At 33.4% G+C, this 25,721-nt stretch overlaps 1 protein-coding gene and 1 non-coding gene across 3 annotated transcripts; both read left to right on the forward strand.

Annotated features, from left to right (window-relative positions):
- The first annotated feature begins 866 nt into the window (after positions 1–866).
- Positions 867–977, forward strand: LOC142547876 (small nucleolar RNA R71). Its single transcript, XR_012820768.1, has one exon. It is a non-coding gene; the product is annotated as a small nucleolar RNA R71 (small nucleolar RNA).
- A 14,475-nt stretch (positions 978–15,452) lies between these two features.
- On the forward strand, positions 15,453–25,703 carry LOC142547456 (RNA-binding KH domain-containing protein RCF3-like). 2 transcript variants are annotated; one of them, XM_075655765.1, is made up of 8 exons: positions 15,453–15,588; positions 21,716–22,507; positions 22,832–23,248; positions 23,353–23,607; positions 23,785–24,096; positions 24,304–24,383; positions 24,467–24,581; positions 25,197–25,703. In XM_075655765.1, exons 2-8 carry the CDS (start codon positions 21,749–21,751, stop codon positions 25,338–25,340), a joined length of 2,082 nt encoding a protein of 693 aa, XP_075511880.1. In that variant the 5' UTR covers positions 15,453–15,588; positions 21,716–21,748; the 3' UTR covers positions 25,341–25,703. The 2 variants fall into 2 exon arrangements, with proteins under 2 accessions (XP_075511880.1, XP_075511881.1); XM_075655766.1 differs by having other exon boundaries at positions 24,470–24,581.
- Positions 25,704–25,721: the final 18 nt, after the last annotated feature.

The raw sequence follows: 25,721 nt of genomic DNA on the forward strand, positions 1-25,721 counted from the left end.
TTTTAAATTTTGAATTGATATCAAATGAGTTGGTGGATGCTTCTAGGAGGTAGTGGCCGAAATTTTGCTTATTTTCTAGTCTAGGATATGTCCATTAATTAATTAAATTGTGCTCCCAAAAATCCTAGAATTATCCTACTAATTACATGCAAAGAATTGGTCAAAGTTGATGAGTTGAAAAATGAATCTTCTAGCACTAAGGGTGGCCGAAAAATGCATGATAAAATAAAGGGAAATGTTGATTATCTAGTCAACTAATAATCTTTGAAAGCCTTACTAATCCTTTAAATAATTTTAGTGAGCTAACCCCTTAATTAAATAACTTAAATGAGTTCATTTCTTAATCACCTCAAATAATTAAATTAAATCCTCAAACCTCCCTTTCTAACTTAAATGAACTTGGTTGCTAGCTAAATTAACTTCTGGAAATATTTCTCGAATCTTAAATTCTATCTCAAAACTCCAACTCCGGTCCGGCCTCACTGAAATAACTGAAATGCTAAAAATCAAACTACTGAACTGAAATAATAAAATAATTAACTTCAAACAATTGCATTTAAAATAATCATGCAATGAAGTCAATTAAATTTAAAAATCTAGAATTATGCATGGCTTATACGTCTACTGACTTACGGGTTCTACAATAGATACCACCCCCATTTGTTGAATTATTGTTTTTAGTTGTTGGTGGTTCTATTGTGCCTATATTATCCCAATTTTGAGCATTTTCTGCTAATGAATCCAAATATTCCATAGCTTCATTTGGGTTTTTATCTTCAAAAGTTCCATTACACATGAATTCTATCATTTGCCTATCTTTAGGTATTAGACCTTCATAAAAGTGAGAAACTATTCTCCATGTTTCAAAACCATGATGTGGGCATGTATTAAGTAATTCTTTATATCTATCCCAACATTGATAAAACGTTTCTCCTTGTTTTTGAGAAAAAGTTGTAATTTGTCTTTTAAAAGAGTTTGTTCTATGGGAAGGGAAAAACTTTTTGAGAAATTGTTGTTGCATTTCTTCCCATGATCTTATTGAACTTGATCTTAAATTTTGTAGCCATGTTTTAGCTTTATCTTTTAAAGAAAAAGAGAAAAGCTTTAATCGAACTATATCCATGCTACAATTTTGATCATTATAAGTGTTACAAACTTCCTCAAATTCTCTTAGATGCAAATATGGATTTTCAGAATCTAAACCATGAAAATTTGGTAAAAGTTGAATAATTTGAGGTTTGAAGTTAAATTAGATGCATCAGGAGGAAAAACTAAACAAGATGGGGCACTAGTTCTAATAGGGTTCATATGGTGCCTAAGTGTTCTTAATTGATCATGTTCTTGATTATTATTATTATTATTATTATCTTGATTATTTGAATTATCATCCATGTTTAAATTATTTTCAAATACTCGAATAAGTCTACCACTTTTTTTCGACTCCAAATACTCATACAAAAAAAAACAACACAATACTTATAAATAAAACATAATTAACAAATATAAACTTAATTTATACCTCCCCGGCAACGGCGCCAAAAACTTGCTACAACTTAAATAATAATTCACCCAAGTGTAGGTTGTCTGCAAGTAATATAATTTGTAAGTACGAGATCGATCCACAGAGAGGTTATTTTGAGTTCAAATTTATTAATTTATAGATTACCAAATGCAAGAATTAAGTTTACAAATTATAAACTTTGTCAAGGCTTGAGGATTTATTCTTGGTTTATGTAATATTGTTTAACTAAAAGTAAAACAAAAGAAACCACCATAAATAATGGTTCCAAAAAATTAAACACACACATAATATAATATAGTTCCCACTATAGAAAATACTGAATTAACCGATATTTTATATATGGTACCTATGATTATAATTATGACTATATAAATAAATAATTGCATAAAGTAAATGTTAAATTAAATCATTATATTTCATTTAGAACAACCGGCAGAGCCACGCTATTGCCTAAATTAAATATATTGATTTAATAAGTTAGTTGCGGTAAAGTAAAAGTTAGTTGCGATAAAGTAAATGTTAGTTGCGATAAAGTAAAAGTTAGTTGCGAGAAAGTAAAAGTTAGATGCGAAAAATAAAAGTTAGTTGCGATAAAGTAAATGTTAGATTGTTAGATGTTAGTATTAAATCATAATATTTCATTTAGAACAACCGGCAGAGCCACAGTATCGTCTAAATGAAATATTATGATATTATTATATAAATATATATATATATATAATAATAAGTGATGAAATATTTATTGTATCAAAATTAAACAACAAATCAAGATAACCACTTTAATGGTATCAAGCATTTGATGTAAATTGATAACAACAAATAATTCATTTTTATACCTACAATAAAAATAAGTTAGCTAAATGAAAAAAAATAAAGAAAGAATATACAAAATATAAACAATCTTACTTCACCAAGAATGCATCCTCTTCACCTTGACATAATAGATTTAGCTTGCCATAAGATTACTTTTGATCAACACTAAAATATCACTCATAGTTGAGAACATGAAAGAAAATATATTGGAACTTAGAACTTTGATACACACTCACACTATATTTTACAATGAGATAGAATGATTCTCAAGCTAGCACAAGGCCTCTATTTATAGGCCAAATGAGAGAAAGGGTCAAAATTTTTATTAATGCCATGTAGTTGCAATAGTATTCTTTGTCTCTTCCAAGTTCAATTCCATGTCCCTTCTTTCAATGCTTTGTTCCATGACTTTAATCACCGAATTTGACTCTGCTCAAAATGGCAAACATGTGGGGAATTGTCTGTAGATGAATTTGGCCACTTGGTTCACCTCATTTGGTTAAATATTGAAATAGTTATGATATTTTTACTATATGCAGGTAATAGTAAAAGTAAATTTGTCCTCCTTTTGATATTTGCACAATTTGATCATCTTAAGAATTTTTTTAGGCAATCATGTCTTCTGCAAAGTTGTAGATAATTTCTCAAGGATTCCGAACATGTTTGAGTCACCTCCATTTGAATTTTCTAGCTTGAGTTATCATTATTCTACCAACACGCTGAAAACCTGAAAATAAAACATATTTAGTAAGATAATTAAATATAAACAAACAATACTAAAATAACATAATTTTATAATTTTAATGAAACTTAAATTTTAAAATACAGGTTTTAACATACAATAAATTATTAATTTTAAGTTTCATCACAAAACACAATTAAATAAATACTATAGTGTGATGGATGAGTAAAAGGAGAATTATGGCGTGCACGATTATTCGTTGACGATTGAAGAACGACGACCCGAAGATCCTTGGCTTGAATTTTCTTTGCAACCTTCAAAAGTTTCTTTTCAAAATTGTGTGTGTGCCATGAAGAATTGCTGGTGGGGGAGGAGTTTTTCAATTATTGGGGTGTGGGGCGTGTATCATAATAAGTTGGGGTAGGTCTAATGCCTAATATATAGTTAATTACACCTTAATCAAGCTTAGGCCCATTAGTGGGGTTAATTAGGCCCATTAGTGCTTAATTAAAATATTAAAAATAAATTTGTTTAATAAAGTTTGTGAATTCATTAGCCGGGTTGCTAAAACGTTCAAAGTTTTGTTGAAAAACTAACACCGATAAAATTTACGTCCCGGCATATAAAATCACCTAAAACCCCTTTATTTTCAAAAATAATAAAAAGCATCACCCATATTTTAAGTAATTAAAAACAATTATTTAATAAAAATATTTTACAATTTTTCAGTCATCGGTCTCCGTACCTCGATCGCAACTCGAATAATCTTTTAAAAAAAATATATTTTAATGCAACCATGTGGAAAAGTATATTTTAAATATGTCAACATGCACAACATATTTAATCAATGCAATTAAAACATTTAATTAAAATACAAGTGAATTTAATAACTTGTATGCATGTGGTTCGCGTGGACCTTTAAATTTTCGGGGCGTTACAATCTTCCCCCCTTAAATTGAATTTCGTCCCTGAAATTCGCTTATCCTCGATAATCAAAAGTTTGGACTTAGTTCTAGTATCCCAAAAATCAACGCTTCCGCTGCACTACTCTGATAAAACTTAAGTTCTAGAATGTCCTTACATCTCCTTGATCCCAATTAAATGTCCCTTCTACATCCTTATTTGCAAATCGCAATTTAAAAAGACCCATAATGACTTAGTGCTATGTTATTATAACCTCGAATTTCAAATTTTATTAAAATTCTCAATATTAAAATATGGATGCTCACACTTATCGTATATTACTTTCCTTATATTATACCCAAAATGTTCATCAACTTATCATAATTCAACATTAAAATCTCAAACGCATCCGCTAACGCTTAGATTTTTTAAGCTTAATATTGATTCATCATTAAAAACTCTTTATTATCATTCCTTATAACATTATAACCAAAATATCACAAGGTTCCAAATATTCTTAAAAGTCTATATCATCAAAATTCTTACTATTTAACCCATTCAATTCGCACTTATTGTTAAACTAGTCCCCAAATTCCTTAACAAATGCAAAATTAATTCCTAATTTCCTCAAAAATCATCCAGTAGGTCCTTAAATTTCGAAAATCGTACAATTAACCCAAAAAAGTTTTGGTATTCTTAATTTCCTTCTACAGGTTTCCCATAACGAAATTTCAAAAATTTTAAACTTATTCACCCAAAATCAATTCTCATAACCAATTTTACATTTCATCAAAAATCACAATTTATACATTTTCTTACTTCCAAATATAATCGCAGTCTTCGAATCCTTATTACTTTGAGTAATTCCCAAAAATTAATTCAACTAGTAACCACGTATCATAAATATTTTCTTAGAAAATCTTTGTGTCCCAAAAACATTTATAATATTCACGATTTCTTATGGCCCAAAAAGTAGAATGTCAATACTAAAACCCAAAAATCCACATAGTTAAATTCCACCACAAAGCCAACATGCATTGAAATCAAATAATTTCTTATTTCATATCGTAACACGTATAAAAATTCTAAAGCATATAAATCATATATAATCATAAAACATGTGGCGTAAACATGTAATTCATGTAGTCATGCAGGTAACATCATAAAATCATATAAAGCATTTAAACTTACAAGTTTAAGGCTTAACGATTGAGCTTCCCGGCACTGATGGTGGCACAACCCTTTACAGGACCTTTGCTCTGATACCAATTGAAACGTCTATCATTCTTATTGATTAAAAACGTGCTAGAAAATTTTTTATATATATAAAAAAAACCTCACATAGCATTCGGTCGAGCCATAAAATATATTTGACATCATTTTAAAATAAAACCACCTACTACCATTTAAAAATCAAAGGAAAATAGTTTAAATCGTAAAATCGTCAAACTTTTACAAAAATTAAAAACATTATTTGAAAAATAAATCACATACTATAACCTCTCAAAAACCCCTCATAAACATAAATAAAAGTCATAAAATATCATTAACAAAATCTTAAAATCATAAATCATAACTAGTGCGGAAAACTAGCGTCGGTCCTCGGGTTATGTGCACCTTCGGTCCAGCAAAGTCAACCATCAAGGCCTCCATTAACATTATTATCACACTCACCTGCATCAATCACACCTAGTGAGTCTAAAGACTCAACACATCATATTCTTGATATCAAATAATACGTATAAAAATCACATACAATAGTGAAAATACTTGTACTTAAAATACCGTTTTCATGAAGATGCATAAACTTCAAACATTAACATTTTTGTAACATTTTCATGATGCATAAACTTTAAAAACATTTTCATGGTCCATTTTCATAAACATATTCATATCATCCTCAATATATTCATATTCATATTTATATTATCATCAACATATACGTATTTCTTTTTCCTTTCGTTGAATTCAGATCGTTAATTGTGACTTTCTTGTTCGTCAACATCTACGTCTACGTCTACGTGTTGGGCGATTGATCCATCTACATGTAACCACAGTACTGAGCGGTGGGGACACCAGCGACACTCTCACCGGTCAACTGGGCATTGGCCTTATGTATTAAAATATCATCGTACACATATACATATTCGTATCCACGGAAACACGATCGTCGGGCTCCCAGTGGGACCATAACCCTCACGATATCTACAACATAACATCGTATTAGTCACAACTGCTTCACTTCCTTCAACGTTTCATATTCTCATAACTTTATAAAATTTAACATGCATATATGTTTGAAACGTCTGCTACTCGTTTCCTTAAACTGTGCTAAATTTTTTTTTTTAAAACCTCACATAGCATTCGGCCGATTCATCAAATATTTTGGAACCATTTTAAAAAAAAAAACAACCAACTATTTTATCGATCCAAAAACATTATTTGAAAAGTATAGCTCATACTATAACCTCTCAAAAATCACTCATAAATAAATCGTCGTAAAAATATCTTTAACATAACTTAAAATCATAACTCATAACTAGTGCAGAAAACTAGCGTCGGTCCTCGGGTTATGTGCACCTTCAGTCCAGCAAAGTCAACCATCAAGACCTCCATTAACATTATTATCATAATCACCTGCATCAATCACACTTAATGAGTCTAAAGACTCAACACACCATAATCTTGATAATAAGTACTACATATACAGATCTCATACAACAGTGAAAAATACTTGTACTTAAAATATCGTTTTCATGAAGATGCATAACTTTATACAATAATATTTTCGTAAACATTTTCATGATGCATGAACTTTAAACAAAAATATTTTCATAATGATGCATCAACTTTAAACATAGACATTTTCATAAACTTTTCATAAATATTTTCGTAAACCTTTTCATATTATCCTCAACATATTCATATGAACATGCATAACATAAACTTTACTCTAGACTCTTCTACACATTTCCTACCTTTCTCCTTTCTCTTCCATCGATTCAAACCCTTTTCCCTCAAGGTTTTCTTCTATCCAATTCTCTACTCCAAGTGCAAGGATTATAAGTATTTCTTAGTTGCTCCTACCTTAGAATTCAAACTACAAAGTAAGGGTTATATTATTTTGGAGCTTAGAAGGGTTGGTTTTATTGAAGGGTTAAGTCGTGTTTATTGATTCATTGGATTATTGGTGATGATTGTTGGTTGTATTGTGTAATTTGGCTGTAGGATTTCCTTCAAGATCATCATTAGCCTCCATTGTGCTTGTGGTTGTATAGAAGCTTCCTTTTTAATGCTCACATGATATATATGTATATAAGCCATGTTTATTGATGTTTAGCTCCTTCCATTGTTAATTTATTTATGTATGTATTGTTATTTGTTTATTGAGCCAATAATTTCATTGAATTCATTGTTAAGGAGCTAGTACTTTATTGCTGTCTACCAAGTATTTGTTAAATTGCCTCAATGAAATTTCCCATGACCAAAGCCAAGGAAATGATAGTTAATTCATGCATGTCATTGGCCAATCACATGATTATGAGTATCTCTCACAGTTTTGATATATATTTATATCAAAGAGATACTCTCCAGTCACAGGTCACAGGTCACAGAATTATCATTTCCTTACTTTTAATTCATGCCATGAAATACCATCTATATTGCTTAGTTATCTATTGTTCATTGAAGATGGTATTATTCATAGTTCATTGCCATTGCTATAGCCATATTTCAAGCCAAGCCCATGTATATGTACTTGTTATGTACAGCTTTCTGCTTACTGAGTTTTATCTCATTCCAGTTAATGTCATGTGAAGCAGGTGATAAAAAGGATTGATGCGGATTGTCCGAGGAGGGAGAAGTCATATAGCAATGGAAGGGAAACTTTTGAACTTTTGTTATGAAACTTTTATATTGGAATTTATGGGGTATTCGAAATTTATGTTGGCTTTTGGATTTATTTTTGTTGATATTTTGTGAATGGTTAGGCATACTAGTTTTGAAAAATGTTTATGATACATATGGTATATTGTTCTTTCCATTTTCAATGTTAAGGCTTCCGCGTATGTCATTTCTTTTAAATGTTATTGTCATGGGAGTGGGGTGTTTCAGATCTCATAAAACAGTGAAAAATACTTGTACTTAAAATATCGTTTTCATGAAGATGCATAACTTTATACAATAACATTTTCGAAAACATTTTCATGATGCATGAACTTTAAACAAAAACATTTCCATAATGATGCATCAACTTTAAACATAGACATTTTCATAAACTTTTCATAAATATTTTCGTAAACCTTTTCATATTATCCTCAACATATTCATATGAACATGCATAACATAAACTTTACTCTAGACTCTTCTACACATTTCCTACCTTTCTCCTTTCTCTTCCATCGATTCAAACCCTTTTCCCTCAAGGTTTTCTTCTATCCAATTCTCTACTCCAAGTGCAAGGATTATAAGTATTTCTTAGTTGCTTCTACCTTAGAATTCAAACTACAAAGTAAGGGTTATATTATTTTGGAGCTTAGAAGGGTTGGTTTTATTGAAGGGTTAAGTCGTGTTTATTGATTCATTGGATTATTGGTGATGATTGTTGGTTGTATTGTGTAATTTGGTTGTAGGATTTCCTTCAAGATCATCATTAGCCTCCATTGTGCTTGTGGTTGTATAGAAGCTTCCTTTTTAATGCTTACATGATATATATGTATATAAGCCATGTTTATTGATGTTTAGCTCCTTCCATTGTTAATTTATTTATGTATGTATTGTTATTTGTTTATTGAGCCAAGAATTTCATTGAATTCATTGTTAAGGAGCTAGTACTTTATTGTTGCCTACCAAGTAGTTGTTAAATTGCCTCAATGAAATTTCCCATGACCAAAGCCAATGAAATGATAGTTAATTCATGCATGTCATTGGTCAATCACATGATTATGATATATATTTATATCAAAGAGATACTCTCCACAGGTCACAGGTCACAGAATTATCATTTCCTTTCTTTTAATTCATGCCTTGAAATACCATCTATATTGATTTGTTATATATTGTTCATTGAAAATGGTATTATTCATAGTTCATTGCCATTGCTATAGCCATATTTCAAGCCAAGCCCATGTATATGTACTTGTTATGTACAGCTTTCTGCTTACTGAGTTTTATCTCATTCCAGTTAATGTCATGTGATGCGGGTGATAAAAAGGATTGATGCGGATTGTCCGAGGAGGGAGAAGTCATATAGCAACGGAAGGGAAACTTTTGAACTTTTGTTATGAAACTTTTATATGGGAATTTATGGGGTATTGGAAATTTATGTTGGCTTTTGGAATTTATTTTGGTTGATATTTTGTGAATGGTTAGGCATACTAGTTTTGAAAAATGTTTATGATACATATGATATATTGTTCTTTCCATTTTCAATGTTAAGGCTTCCGCGTATATCATTTCTTTTAAATGTTATTGTCATGGGAGTGGGGTGTTTCAGATCTCATAAAACAGTGAAAAATACTTGTACTTAAAATATCGTTTTCATGAAGATGCATAACTTTATACAATAACATTTTCGAAAACATTTTCATGATGCATGAACTTTAAACAAAAACATTTTCATAATGATGCATCAACTTTAAACATAGACATTTTCATAAACTTTTCATAAACATTTTCGTAAACCTTTTCATATTATCCTCAACATATTCATATGAACATGCATAACATAAACCTCAACATTTTCTTTTTCCTCATTTCATAACATAAATCCTTTCATCATGAGCATATGCATATTTCCATTTTATTGAATTCAGATCGTTAATTGTGACTTTCCTCAAACCTCAAAAATTCGATGGATCCATCTACATGAAACCGTAGTACTGGGTGGCGGGGGACACCAGCAACACTCTCACCGGTCAACTGGACCATGGCCTATCCTCATCGAATGGAAATACGATTGTCGGGGCTCCATCTGGGGCCTTTTCCCATAAATGGGCTCCCTCTGAGACCTTCTCCCCTCACGATATTCTCATTCTTACCTCAAACCTCATATCCTCAATGAAAATACGATCGTCGGGGCTCCCTCTGTGGCCTTTTCCCATAAATGGGCTCCCTCTGGGGCCTTCTCCCCTCACGATATCTCCAACATATTTAGTCACAATTACTTCACTTCCTTCAACGTTTTACATTTTCATCACTTTATAAAAATCACTCATTTAATATCCTTTTTCTTTTTTAAACAAGCATGCAACATTTCTTTTAACGTTATCATTTCCTCATAAAAATCCGTAAATATTTTAATAGAAACATTTTAACATATAAAATCCATAAATCTTTTAAACAAACATTTCAACATCATAAACATTTAGAATATGCATTTAAATCATAAACATTTAAAATAAACATTTTAACATATTAAATCATAACCTTTTAAAATAACATTTTGACATAATAAATCATAAACATTTAAACTCTATGTCATAAAAATATCTTAACATTTGAAATAATCATATTAGCATGTAAAACAACTTTCAGGACGTTGCCATGATGTTTACTAATTTCTAGGTGTAAGATGATTGTTTTACCCCTGAACGTAACATTTCACGTTTTTGACATTTTCTTAATTTCATTGACTCTAACATGTCCCAAATAATTATTTAAGTTTAAATGAATTTTCTTATATTTTTATTTAGCTTAAATCAAGGACTTTTAAATCAATCTTTAAATAAGACGTATTATTGTGTTTTAATCTCGAATTAAACAAACCTTAATATAAAATTCTCAAATTAAAAACTTAGATTTTTAATAATTATTTAAGCTTAAACCTAATTTTTCATAATTTATTAAAGCTTAAAACAAGGCGTTTCAATTAATTCGTTAATTAGTGTTTCGTGTGGCGATTAAATCCCGGATAAATCCAAAACTCGTTATTTTGATCCCAAACTTTAAACATGACATTTTTATTATTTATTGTACCCTTCCAAGTCATGAGTCACATCCGTGGACCCATGGATTCAATTTTTAGTTCTTAAATCTCATTTTTGACACACTAATGAACCCACCGAGCCATCTCCCAATTTACTCGAGCCACGCCCGAGCCACCTTGAGCCAAAACCTAGCCAACCCACCTAGGGACCCTACTGACCAAGCCCAGACCAAATAACCAGTCCTGGCCCGACCAAAACACTTCTGCCCCTCAACCCAATTGCATGCATGTGTGTGTACGTTAGTGTCCTAGGTGCATTAGGTTTCCTTGTCAACTACGACACCTCCAACTCTTAACCACTTGACCCCTCACGACACTAACCCTCCCTGGACAACGCCCAGACCAAGCCCAGACCAAGCCAGACCCAAAAATCCACCAACGAAGCTCCTGAACCAGTGGCAGCAACCATCACGCTCCTTTGCTGCCATAACTCACGTTTCCCACGTTTTTGCTGCTAGGGCCCCAACCGCCGAGCCAACCCTCCTAGGACCCTAAGTACCTAACCTAGCCAAGCCCAAGCCCTCTGGCCGAGCTCCTTAACCATCTGCGCACAGCATACACCAGCGCTGCCCCATTGAAGCTCCCTGGTCCCAACCGAACCAAAGCCAAGTTCTGCAACTCATAAAACCGAGCCCCTCAACCCCATGACAGGAAAGTGCTACCAGCTTTTGTGTTTATGATTCGTGCAGCGTTTTGAGGTGTTTTAGGACCCCTTAAACTTGTGTATAACATGGCCCTAACACATCCTAATCATGGCAGCCCCTTAGGTAGATGAAATTTATGGTTTTTGGATCAAAATACATGTTTTAAAAATCACACAATATGTATATCCGAAAATCTTCAAAGTTGCAACTTGTTTTCATGCAAATTCAAACATAAATACATAATATGGTGTGATAATGAGTAAAAGGAGAATATGGCGTGCCTTTGCATTTTAAACACACGATTATTCGTTGACGATTGGCGAAGAACGAAGCAAGACCTTGGCTTGAACTTCTACCTTGAATTTCCTCGATTTTTCTACCAACTTGTGGTGTGTGTGTGTGCCGTAACTTTGAGTGAATTTTCAGAAAAGTGAGGCGTGTTGTGGCGTGAACTTTGTGTAGGTTTAGGATGAGTTTTGTATAATATATACTAATTAAATCACTAACAAGGCTTTAGGCCTATTAAGCCAACAATTTAGGCCCATTAGTCTTAATTAGGATTTAATTAAAATATTAAAAATAATTTTTCTTAAATAAGTTTGTGAATTTATTAGCCGGGTTGCCAAAACTTTTGTATTTTTGTTGAAAATCCAACACCGATAAAAATTACGTTCAATCACCTCAAAACCCCTTATTTTCAAAAATAGAAAAAAATCATCACCCATATTTTTAAATAATTAAAAATAATGATTTAATAAAAAAAATATCTATTTTTCAGCCCTCGGTCTCCGTTCCTCGATCGCAACTCGAATAACCTTTAAAAATACATTTTAATGCAACCATGAAGAAAAATATATTTTAAACATGCAAATATGCACAACCTAATTAATTCATGCAATTAAAACATTTAATTAAAATACAAGATAATTTAATAACTTGCGTGCATGTGGTTCGTGTGAACTTTTGAATTTTCGAGGCGTTACAACGTTTTTCTTTTAAACCAAGCATAGAACATATCTTTTAAATGTCCATAATTAAACCATAAAAATCCATGAACATTTAAAAATCATAATTTAACATATAAAAATTCATAAACATTCAACATAATAATATTAGCATATAAAACCGCAAGCAGAGCACTGCCACGACGTTTACTGATTTCTAGGTGTAAAATGACTGTTTTACCCATAGACGTAAAATTTCACGTTTTTTACATTTTCTTAATTTTAATGACTCTAACATGTCCCAAATAATTATTAAGCTTACATGAATTTTCTCATATCTATTCTATCCTTCCGAGTCATGAGCCACACCCGTGGACCCATGGATTCAATTTTAGCCTTCTAATTTTTGTTTTTGACACCTTATCGAACATACCGAGCCATCTCTTAATTTACTCGAGCCACGCGCGAGCCACCTCGAGCCAAACCCAAGCCCCAACCCACCTAGGAATCCTCCTGACTAATCCCAGCCCAAAGAACATGAATCTAACCCACGCACAAACCTCCTGGAAACCGGCCCAATTGCATGTGTTGTGTGTGCGTGAATCTCCTTCCCTTCACCAGGACTCCTAGCCAACTAGGACACCTCCAGCCCTTAACCACTTGACCCCTTATGACCCAAACCACCCTAGACCATGCCCAGACCCAGCCCAGACCAAACCCAACCCCTGAACCAGAGCAGCGAGCGCCACTCCATGGCTTCCTCACGTTTTCTTGAACCAGCAGCCAACCAAGCCGCCACAGCCCCTGCCTAGGCCCTTAAGCACCATCCTAGGACCCCAAAGAGTCCACCTAAACCACTACCTCAGGCCCTGGACTGACCCAAGCCCCCAAAACACCAGAAGTCGAGCACTAGCCTTCACGTGAGCCCCATACCTCTGCAGCTGGAGTTTTCTGGTCCTACAGCTTTCTCGAACCACCCAGACCTTGCACCACCCTATCTAGGCTCTCCCTAGGACCCTTATGACTCGACCTAGACCAGCCCAACGCCCCCAGGCCGAGCCATCTCCTCCCTGCACCAGCTGCTACCCTGCGCTGCTTTCTTGGTGCTCAAGCTAGGACTCCTCCCCAGCCCCTGGTCTCGAGTCCTAGCGTGGCTAGGACTCTTCCATTGACCCCTCACGGACCATAGCCATGCCCTGGTCCCAACCGAACCCAAGTCCAGTAGCAAAACCCTTGAAGCCGAAGCCACAAATTCACCAAACAGAAAGTTGGTTCCAGATTGTGTGTTCTGTTGTTGTGCATCGTTTTGGTGTTTTCTTAGGACTCGAAACTCATGTAAAACCATACTTGATCAAGTCCTAACTCATCGCAGGCCCTTAAGCATCAAGCAAACATGATTTTGGATGAAAATACAAGCTTTAAAATTCACCTATGATGCAAATTCGAAAATATAACATGATGCAACTTGTTTTTCATGCAAAACACAATTAAATAAATACTATAGTGTGATGGATGAATAAAAGAGAATTATGGCGTGCACGATTATTCGTTGACGATTGAAGAACGATGACCCGAAGATCCTTGGCTTGAATTTTCTTTGCAACCTTCGAAAGTTTCTTTTCAAAATTGTGTGTGTGCCGTGAAGAATTGCTGGTGGGGGAGGAGTTTTTCAATTATTGAGGTGCGAGGCGTGTATCATAATGAGTTGGGGTAGGTCTAATGCCTAATATATAGTTAATTACACCTTAATCAAGCTTAGGCCCATTAGTGGGGTTAATTAGGCCCATTAGTGCTTAATTAAAATATTAAAAATAAATTTGTTTAATAAAGTTTGTGAATTCATTGGCCGGATTGCTAAAACGTTCATAGTTTTGTTGAAAAACCAACACTAATAAAATTTACGTCCCGGCGTATAAAATTACCTAAAACTCCCTTATTTTTAAAAATAATAAAAAGCATCACCCATGTTTTAAGTAATTAAAAACAATTATTTAATAAAAATATTTTACAATTTTTCAGTCATCGGTCTCCGTTCCTCGTCGCAACTCGAATAATCTTTTAAAAAAATATATTTTAATGCAACCATGTAGAAAAGTATATTTTAAATATGTCAACATGCATAACATATTTAATCCATGCAATTAAAACATTTAATTAAAATACAAGGGAATTTAATAACTTGTATGCATGTGGTTCGCGTAGACCTTTAAATTTTCGGGGCGTTACATCATTAATGTTGTTAGATTTATTAAATTATTAAAAGTAATTTTTTAATTTTTCTGAAAAAATTAGCGACGGACTTCATGACAAACCGTCGCTAAAAGTAGTGGCGAACTTTGTGGAAAATCCGTCGCTAATTTTAGCGACGATTTATTTAACAATCGCTAATTAGCGACGTTTGGCATGATGTCTATTGCTAATTTTAGCGACGGTTCAACAACACCCTCAGTTACAATAGTTTTTAAATGGTAGTGGAACCAAATTGGAACATAGATTGCGAACATGTCATTTGTGGCTGATTATATAACAAATCCTTATTTCAGATTATACGCGTTAAACAAATATTGATTCTTTCGTCCCGTATGTTTTGTCTGCGATTTATTCTTTTTTCGTCATGTATGGTATTTAGTACATGTATTTTTTAAATAATTTTTACAAACATGATTGTTTAAGCAAAATATAGCACGATTTGAAACACAACTATAGCAGAGGATTTCTGCTAAGTGTTGGATATAACTCAAAATAAGAATAATATGATCTTAAGGAATATGACTATTATAAAACCATATCCATGACCTAAACAAATATGCATTAAATAAAATTATATATAAAATCAAATGATCAAATATCATAATCAGATTATAAAAGAAAATAAAAATCTCGTTGAAATGCAAAATTTTATGATAATAAAATACCATTGGTATTGATCTACTCCGCAAGTGATCACGTAACGACCCGACCCGACCCGACCCGACCCGATCTCACTCCGCGCTATAAAATCTGCTCCGAGAGCATAGAGGGCTACATGTGACGATATTGCAATTCTCCTCGTATGTAGTCAAAACCCCAGATAATTCAAGGCCAACTTTACTGCTGTAAGTCGCAAATTTTCTTGCTTCATTTGGATTTACTCCTGCAATTCAGCTTATTTGCTCTGGTATGTGAACGTAATCAGTGTGCTCATGCGTCATTGAATGCTTAGTTCGTACAAAAAAATCAGTTTTTTTTTTTTTTTTAATAAAGCTGATGATTAGATCCTGTGATTACGGCTTCTGTTGAATTCTTGTATGTATCTATATGCTCAAGTTCGAATCTTTTTCCTAAAAGAATAGAAGAATGTAATTTTAGTGCGTAAAAAATTGTTCGTATCGGTGGTATTTCATTTCTGAAACATGTGGGTTGGACTGGTTCTTCATTTGGGAAAATGTGAGGGTTTAGAGTGGTTGGATTTACTTATACGTTATACCAAGGAATTGGCATAAATTTTTTTGTAATTACTGCAAACAGAAGGTTCTGTGTTTACGGCTCTAAAATATTTGGATGGCAGTACCGTGGAGCCTTCTGGTCTGGAGAATATCCTTCATTCTAACTGGTCTAGACTTGTAGTAAGATAGATGGATGTGAATGATGATGTAAGTTGAATGAATGCAACATTGCTTTGGAATATTTTGTGACACTGAGTCACTCTATGTTTTACTTTTAGGTTCTTTTTGTTAATTTTAATTTTTCTGAGCGCCTTTTTCATGGCATTGGACACAATGATTTGATGATCAATGAACATGACGAGAAGGCATTAGCATTAGAAGTTATATTAGGAATAGAAATGCAAGTTTTTTTTATCCATATACGTTATAGGAGAGAGTGAGAGAATCCATCAGAAGGGGAATGTAGATATATTGGAATAAAACACTCGTGTTTTCGTATTTGAAAAATTAAATCAAGTTATCCCATTTTGAAAACCTCAGACGTATGTAAGATGTGATGGCCAATACTAATTTTCAACTGAATGGCTTTTACTTTGTTTATAAGGTTTAACTGTGCGTCAAGATAAGTGGAACTTGCTGCCTATAAAATATTATTATTAACCTCTTTGTCTCTATGTTTCAACTCTGATTAATCATCTGAAGTTTGAACTGTCAGATTTGTAAATTTAATTGTGCAGCTCGTGTTTCTGTTATTAAAATTGTTTTCCACGTGTTCGCCCCTTTTAATCTTTTTGGACAAAGATCACGTGTTTGCCCCATGTAACTTTTTTGAGACAAGTTTTCCTTTTCTGTTATATTATCTAAATTTAACTATTCAATTTTATTGGTTTTCACCACTTTAATGATAGATTTTTTTATTATAGTTCATGGCCTTTTGCCAACATAGACACAAATTGTTTTATCAACCATCTTTATTTGCCAAATTCATAGAGCCTTGTTACTACATTATTTCCCAAATTATTTGATGGATTACACAAGGTGTCCCAAGATTAGATCATACCTTATTGACCAAATCAGTTTACGATCCGCACAGGTAGCCCAAGGATTCAATCTTACCTTATTTTCCAATCATTTTAAGAATTGCACTTGTTGGTCTATGATTCAACCTTACCGTATTTACCAAATTAAGAATTGATCAAGAATCGGAATCTTGCTATAACGGTAAGGATGTAATTATAATGGTAAAATAACAAATTGGCCATCAAAGGTTTCCCGAGTCTGAGGATAGATAGATAAGGCGAAGATCACAAAGGAAAAAGAGGAGATGAATTAACATCCACTTAAAGAAGTCTGACTCTAGAAGGGATACCAAATTATTCAATAAAGGTCCTTTTGTAGAACATTAAATAGGGACAATTTCCCGAAAATATAGCATCCAAGTTGTGGGAAATGTTATCAGGGTGATTGGGCACGCTTCACGCATTAGGGATGATGAATTTTGGGATAAACGACATGGGGTCTACTTTGTGGTGGCAAGTGGCTCGTAATTGGGGATTTAATGCAATTGAACCTTTTGATAAAAAGTCAAATAGTGTTAAGATCAGTGGGATTATAAGATCATTTGATGAATTAATTAGTGAATTGGAGATAAGCAATTCCCCACTTTATAACTCACACTTTACCTGGTATGGTTTAAATAGTGTTCATATTTGTTATAGGCTTGACCAATTTTTACATGTTCTCTAGTTATTTACTATTTAGAGAAATGGTGCTACCTTTTAAGTGTATGTCTAATCATAGTTATTGTATCACATAGTTGTCAAAAGCGCAACGCAAATTAAAGCACTCAAGTGTCCCAAGGCTTCAGCGCAAAGCGAAGCACACGCTTTACGAAAGTAAAATGCAATAAACAAAATACTATAAAAAATAAAAATAAATTCATTTAAAAAATAATGAAACATAAGATACCAAATATTGAAATTATCAGCATCCTCGTCTTTCAAATATCAATCAAATATTAAAATGCGAGAACAAATGGTCGAGATGACACAAGGATAGAGGTGATGGGGGTACAAGCCGTCGCTATGTTGGGGTTTTATGTGCTTTTTTTTGGTAAACAGAGGAGAAATATCGCTCGCTTTAAAAGGAAATTTCACCTCTATCAGAATTTTTTTGAAAAATGCCTTTCAAGCACAAAAAAACACACGTTTCTCTTGGATTTCAGTTCGGCTGGAAAGACACAGTCTGTAGCTGGTCTAACCAGCGTACAAGTTTGTGTAGAAACTTGAGAATCCCAAGGATTAGATTATATTTAGAAGTAAAATGCTTGCCCGTATCAAAATTTAGAAAAGTGGAAGATATATTATTTTATTGAAAATAGAGTTTGGTACAAAGTGTAGCTTGCATTGGAAGGAATACAGTTGGATGGTAATGGAACATATTGAACACCAAGCAGTAAGAATGAAGTCCAAATTTAGTTGTGCTATGAATGGTCACGACTCACGCGAACCTGAAATTATTGCATTAGTTTGATAAAAGCTGCTAATCCTCGGAACACAGGGAATGAGTTGGGGTAATTGTTGTTATTAACAGTGAGGGTATAGTCGAGGCCTCGAGAAGGTTAACTTTTGCAAATAAAAACTTTATTTTTCACTAGGGAAGAAGCCCTTTAATTTTAGCAACTCCAATTTCCAAGATCCAAAAGTAAGAGTTGGATTTTAACCATGGTAGGATTGCAGCTTTGGGCCATGATGAATTCTTATTTAAGACTTCCCAAAAAAGCTGGAAGCTCATGATGTAAGATATAGTGAAGAATTTCGTACAAACAAAATTATATACACACTCATGGACAGAAGTTAGATTTCCCTTAAACCTAAGAATTAGTTAATGTGAAATTAGCTATTTAAGGATGATTAGCCTTTTATCACTAGCTTGTACTAAATAATCGCTAAGCCCAATTAAAGGAAGTAATGAAGGGTAGAGTACTCAAGCTTAAGGAGAGGTTTAATAGATAGATGGTATTCTGGATATGGTACGTGTGGAACAAAACGATTGTGGATTATATAACTAAAGAACACCTTGCAAAAGTTGAGAAAATAGATATTAGGGCGTATGTGGTCATCTTTTGATGATGAATCACTTGTGACCAATCAGGGAAAAATAGGGCTAAAGAGGATATTGTTTTTATCGTTTTTATTTACTCTTGTTGTGAGTGTCGTGACTTTTGGGAAACTGTTAAGAACTCAAACCACAGATACAAAGAAACTATAATTTCATTAACTAAAACAGAAAATTACACCAGAAATGATCAATTCTCACAAGGAGAATGACCCCTATAGCAGAAAATATTCTAAGAGAATAAATTTCTCTCTCCCTAGCATTGCTAGAAACAACCGTAGCAAATACACATCTCTATCCACATAACTACCCTATACCCCTTTTTATTCTAATGCGCAAGATAACTACCATCATCCCATTTAATTCTAACACACATCTTTTATATATTTTCTATTTGAATCCAGCCCATTATCACTACTACCCATAAAAGCCCATAACAGAAACATTAGTCGAAGTAGCGAAATGATTGGGTGGATGGAGGATAGTTTTTTTTCCTCTAAGAAATAAGATCTCTGGGATTAGATAGGTTTTTTCTTCACTTTCTCCCAGTATTCTTCACGTCCATAATCTAGACGCTTGTAAGAGCAACAAATAAAAGATAATTATAAGATCTCACATAATCTCTTTGGTAAAGATTTTAAAGGAAATTGTGTTCACTTAGTTTTTCCTGTAAATGTTAACATCTACATGAAATTTAATATGTTTGGAAGAGAAAAAAATACAAAATATTGCAGAAGTTAGTGATACTAACTACTATTTTGAGCTGTGGAAAGAAGAAACAAGGGTAATTTTGAATGAACAATGGAGATGAAACTCTTTTTGTGAGAACGTCAAGTGATAGTTTGCAACTTTGGCACCACTATACAAAGATATTGAAGGATTGCCAGTTAGCTGACTTCTAATTGGATGATGACCTATACAAGTCTAAGTCATCAACTATGTACTTTGTATGTGTAACATTTAGGAATATAGGTTGCCATTAAAATCTTTGAACGGTTGGATGTCTTGTCCTCCTATCATACATTTCTATGCTGATTTCGTATTCGATTATCATCTATATACATATAAAAGTGTGGATAAAGTGCATTGTTTTCCAATTAGGTAAATGACAAAATTAACCTTCTATACATACTTCAAGAATAGAATGAGCTCCTATAGTAATTTTATCAAATAATTCATCTTTATACTACATTTAAATGTTTTATCCTTTTAATTTTCTCTCTACATTTTTTTCCAATGATTTTATTGTTATTTTGTAATTATATTTTTAGTTCAATTTTTAATTAAGTAATAAATTATAGTATCACAAAAAGATATATGAAAAATTTATAACTAAATGTGCAATATTAAAATAACTAACATATTTTATGGGTGTTTTTAACAAAGAATTGAAAGTAAAGAATTAAATTTTGATTTAAAATATAGTACGATTTCAAAAAAATATGAAAAAAAAAATCTATAATGAATATATATGTTATAGGCATAATTATTTTATTAAATTGTATAACTAAAAAATTACATGTATTGCTCGTAAAATCATTCATCAATCAAAACTTTTAATTTGTAATTCATGTAAAGGAGATTTAATGATCAATAAAAAGACTCTAAGTTATTTTCTACAGTAAAAACAATATATGATATAATCCTTATAATAAATATAATTATAATGATCATTGATTAGCATTATCAAAGTATCAGAATTTTTACATATGATATTTAATATCTTTATTTAATTATTTTGAAATCAACGTATTATTTAATAGATACAAAGTTAACGTTTTTTATGAAAGTTTATTTCTTTTGTTATATTTCAAAAATCATACCAATAGTTTAAAATATATATTTAATAATTATTTTATGAGTTTATTTGATATTTACCATATAATTTATTTGAATGTGCATTACTTTACATATGTTGATTTATTTATTATTTTAAAACTTATTAAACAAGAAAGTAATAGTCATGAATGTTAGTCTACGAAAGATCGGTGTATAGAATTTATTATCCATGATATAGAATTGTAAAAATAAAAAGTAAAAAAATTTTTAGGAGGTTAAATTAAATATTATGAGTTATATTTTACATTCAATATTACTATTTCATTTGTTTTAATATTGTTTTTATAAATTAGTCACATTGATTTTAAATTGATAATTATTTGTCTTTAATATGCTTTGCTTTTGTAGGTTATGATTTATACATTGATAAAATCCATAATTTGGTTGATTTTTAAATTATTATGCTTTATACGTGGTGTTTGAATATATAATTTGAAAAAAATTTGTTTCAGTTCATTTTGTTCTATATATTATGTTCATTACAATTTATTATATAACATAAAATCAACTGCTTGAATTTTAATTTGGGAAACAATTTTGAAATCAAGTTATATAAATTCCTATAAATCGTCTAATATGATAAGAAATTAAACTCAGATAAATAACAAAATATTTAAATTGTTTTTTAGAAAATCAAATTTTTTAAATTTTTATAATATAATTGATATTACGTGCAACGCACGTGCATCATGCTAGTCAATTAAAAAGTGTACATGATTTGTCTGTATATTCCGTTTTCTTAATGCTCATTACAATGTAAGTGGTTTGCTAGAAGATATTGCATCTTGACTACTTTGTTTGTAATCTTCATGTTGATTTTAGCTCTTGCCATTCTTTGCAGTAGCTACCGTTTTCTCGGGGTGAGTTATTCGGAATGTCTGTTCAGATGACACCTTCTAAGAGGCCAAATGAGCGGTCTCTTTCAGAGGTCAATGTTAGAAGGAAATGGCGAAAATCAGCAGCACTAGGTTCTGATCACGCACCTTCTAGAGGATCTTCTGCTAGAAACATTATACGATTTCTTTTCCCTGCTTCCAAAATTGGAATTGTCATTGGCAAAGGTGGTAGCAATATAGCTCAAATACGTCTGGAAACTGGAGCAATGGTCCATGTTGAGGAAATTATGCCTGGATGTGATGAAAGAGTCGTCGTTATAGCTGGGCCGGATAAGGATAAGGACACGAATAGCGAAGTTGTGAGCGAACAGGTTAAGGCTGATGATGGTGAGGAGACAAAAATCACTGAGTCGGGTGATAATCCAGATGGTGAGCAGACAAAAATCTCTGATTCTTGTGATAATCCAGACGAACATGGGGAAACTAATGAAGACAAGCTGTCTGTTCCGGTTGACCATTCCCAAGCGGAGAAGGAAAATGAGACTTCAGCCGTTCAGAAAGCTTTGTTGGTTGTGTTTGATAAATTGATTGATGGATTGCCAGTGACAGATGAAGAAAGCAATAAGCAGGCTTCATCTGTTGTTAGGTTACTTGTCTTCTCCAGTCAAGTAGGCTGCCTGTTAGGGAAAGCTGGCAGCGTAATTAAACAAATGTCATCTGAAAGTGGGGCGCAGATTCGGATTCTTCCAAAGGACAAACTACCTTCCTGTGCATCTTCTTTTGATGAACTCGTCCAGGTAATTCTAAGTAGTTCTGTTTTTCCTTTACATAAAGACTGTTTGATGATCTCTCAGTGAACTATTTCGGCAGCACTTGTAGTAAATGTCAATGCTTGACGCTTAATTTGAGCATCAGCTTTACCTAGGAAGTGTGTCTTTGTAATTATTTTACGTTTCTATAGAGACACCGCTTGGTACTGTTGTCTTCTGTTCATTTACATTATGTGAAGGGAGTAAAAACACTAAATGAAATGAGTGGGAGTTGCATTCTTGGATTAAATAAGGTTTGGAATATATTTTGTATTGATTTGATGAATTGATATGCTTTCAAAACTGTGGCAGATATCCGGAAACATTGATGCTGTTAGGAAAGCTCTTCAATCTGTATCTCAGCAATTGCTTCATTGTTTTCTTCGTGATGAGGACTCTCTTTCGGCCAATGTTAGTGGTCCATCATCTCATTCCTCTGGTCTTTCTAGGCAGGAAAGATTTCCATCTTCCAACCGTCCATTTCATGGACATGGACCGCCTTTTTCTCATGGATTTCATGATGCTGGGGTCAGTATTCCTGGCAGAATGAATCTTCCTCCTGAAATCCTGAGCTTCCGGTTGTTGTGTAGTGGTGAGAAGGTAGGCGGGGTAATTGGAAAGGGAGGTTCTATAGTGAAGACAGTTCAACATGAAACTGGTTGTGAGATCAAGGTCCTTGATGGTGTGGGTGATTCAGAGGATCGCATAATAGTTATATCTGGCCCAGCTGTATGAGTTTTTTTAACTTGGTTTTGTGTGTTTTTTTTTCTCTGCCACTTCTAACAGATGGTATATATTAATAAATTGCAACCTTTGAACTCCATTAAATGCAGCACCCCAATGATGGAATATCTGCCCCCCAAGAGGCATTACTTCAAGTACAATCCAGAATATTTAGGGCCACCCCTGAAAGCAAGGAGAAAGTTATGATAGCCAAACTCCTTGTCACCTCTAATCAAATTGGATGTCTCCTTGGAAAGGGTGGCTCTGTTATTTCTGAGATGAGGAAGTCAACTGGAGCTTATATCCGTATATTGGGTAAAGACCAGATCCCAAACTGTGCTTCAGAAAATGAAGAAGTAGTTCAGGTATAACTGCATGCATGATGTTGATATTTGTGCTGCCATTTCTTGAGAATTGCATATCATATTCTTGGTACATTGTGATGTAGACGTGGCACAATATTTTGGTATCTTACATCCCTGTTATAAAACAATGAAGAATAGGATTTTTCAGGTATTTTTCTTGCATTAATTATTGTGTAGGTAAATGGGGACTTTGAAGTAGTTCAAGAAGCTCTATTGCAAATAACAACAAGGTTGAGAAATCATTTTTTTCGAGATGCATTTCCACCACTGAGTCACCCTCCCAATCCCGCATTTATGGACCAAGTGATGCCTCCATTTCCATCATACATGGGAAGGAGGGAGTTCTCACCTCCTGGATCGTTCTCTGCTAGAGATCCAGCGTTTAACAACTTTGATGGTCCTGGTGGTCTACCTCAACATGGTGGTTTTGATCCGCTTGACGATCGCCCACCTTTTGCACATGATTTTCCCAGACCATGGGGGCCTCCGGTAAATACCTTTATGTCGTAGCTTTGTGGCAGACTTGCAAGATAAAACTTTATCTTTTCCAATCATGCCATCTGCATTCATGTTATTGCATGGAAACTTGAATTTTGTTTTTTTGCCTTGCCCTAATTCTAAAGCTGACATTCATTTGCTATGGTATTCCACGAAAAAGATGGAATTTGCTCATGTTCTTGCTTTCCTGTTGTGCAGGGACCTGTTGAAGGTCCTGGCTCTATGGGATTCCCAAACTATCCGGGAGCTCCTCCGAGAAGACTTGGTGGATTTCCAGGGTTTGTCCTTCTAAATTGTCACAAATAATCTACTCGCCTAATTTCTTGTGGATTCTAATTTGGAGTTTTTTTTATTCACTAAGTAGAGGACATCAGCCAGCTATTATCACAAGCACGAGTGTGGAAGTTGTTGTGCCTCGCTTTGTTGTTCCTGCAATCTATGGAGAGGATGGTGGATGTCTGAGACAAATTCTCGAGGTATGCATGTTAATACGGCCTGTGTTTCCCACTTTATTGTTTATTTTCTCTTCACTAGTTAGATATTTCTTAACATTTATTTTGTTCATTTGTTTTGATTCATGGAAGATGCGCATAGCTTTCTTCTATTGATAGTAGCCTCATTTGGCTTTGATTCTTATTGATGTTCTACGCCCTAAATTTGTTTGCCTTCCCTTCTCCATCTTTGGGTTAAATTGTCCGTTCTCATTTACTCAATACGTTTCATACAAATTCAGCATTTGTCTGCATGAAGTTTCTTCAAGAAGGCAGTTTCTTTGACTTTCATTTCTGTCTTGCTGTCAGTTATACATTCTCACAGTAGGCGCAGGTACATATCATCACTTGTTCAATTGATGATTTCATGTTAGTTTGCTTGTTGGACTCGAACTCCTTTAGAAACATGTATCTTTTTTTAGAAACATGTATTCCTTGTGGATTCCTCTCAAGCTGTCTTGTATGTTATTTGTGAATAAGGCCTAAGGAGGTTTGTTCTCGAACTCCTTTTGAAGTTTAGTGCTCTCTAAGCGTAGTCAAAGTAATTGCACTTCTCAGGGAGAAAAAGTAAATAATCAAATAAGTGTCTTGTCCTTCCAGATATCCGAAGCTAAAATAACCATCTCTGATTCAATGCCCGGGGCGACGGAAACCATGATTAGAATATCCGGGACACCAGAACAGGCAAATGCTGCACAGAGTCTCATTCAAGCTTTTGTAATGAGTGAGAGGGAAGGATCTTGAACAGTGATAAGATGGTGTTTTCCTGGCTCTTATTGACTACAAATGCTTTTATCACAAAGATTGTTTTTGGCAGTCCATTTCTACATCTTTCTTATGTAATATATACTTTTAAGTTGTCAAAAAAAAAAATGGAGGCTCTACTTCAAATTGGTAAGAATTTGAGGGAGCTCTATGATTTAGCTAAGTTATCGATCTTTTGTTATCGGACACATGGATAGGGCGCCTAGACTGTTCGTTTGGTATTGATGTAGATCGAGCTGAAAACTAATGCAAAAATCCCAATCTTTGCAAGCTGTAGATCATCTATTTCTTCGTTGATGTGGATGAGCTATTTGCTATTTGTAGAGTTTGTTTTGATTTGGAGTGTTGGGACTTTTTTTT

Source organism: Primulina tabacum, chromosome 5 (assembly GCF_025594145.1).
Source record: "Primulina tabacum isolate GXHZ01 chromosome 5, ASM2559414v2, whole genome shotgun sequence".
Taxonomy (NCBI): Eukaryota; Viridiplantae; Streptophyta; class Magnoliopsida; order Lamiales; family Gesneriaceae; genus Primulina; species Primulina tabacum.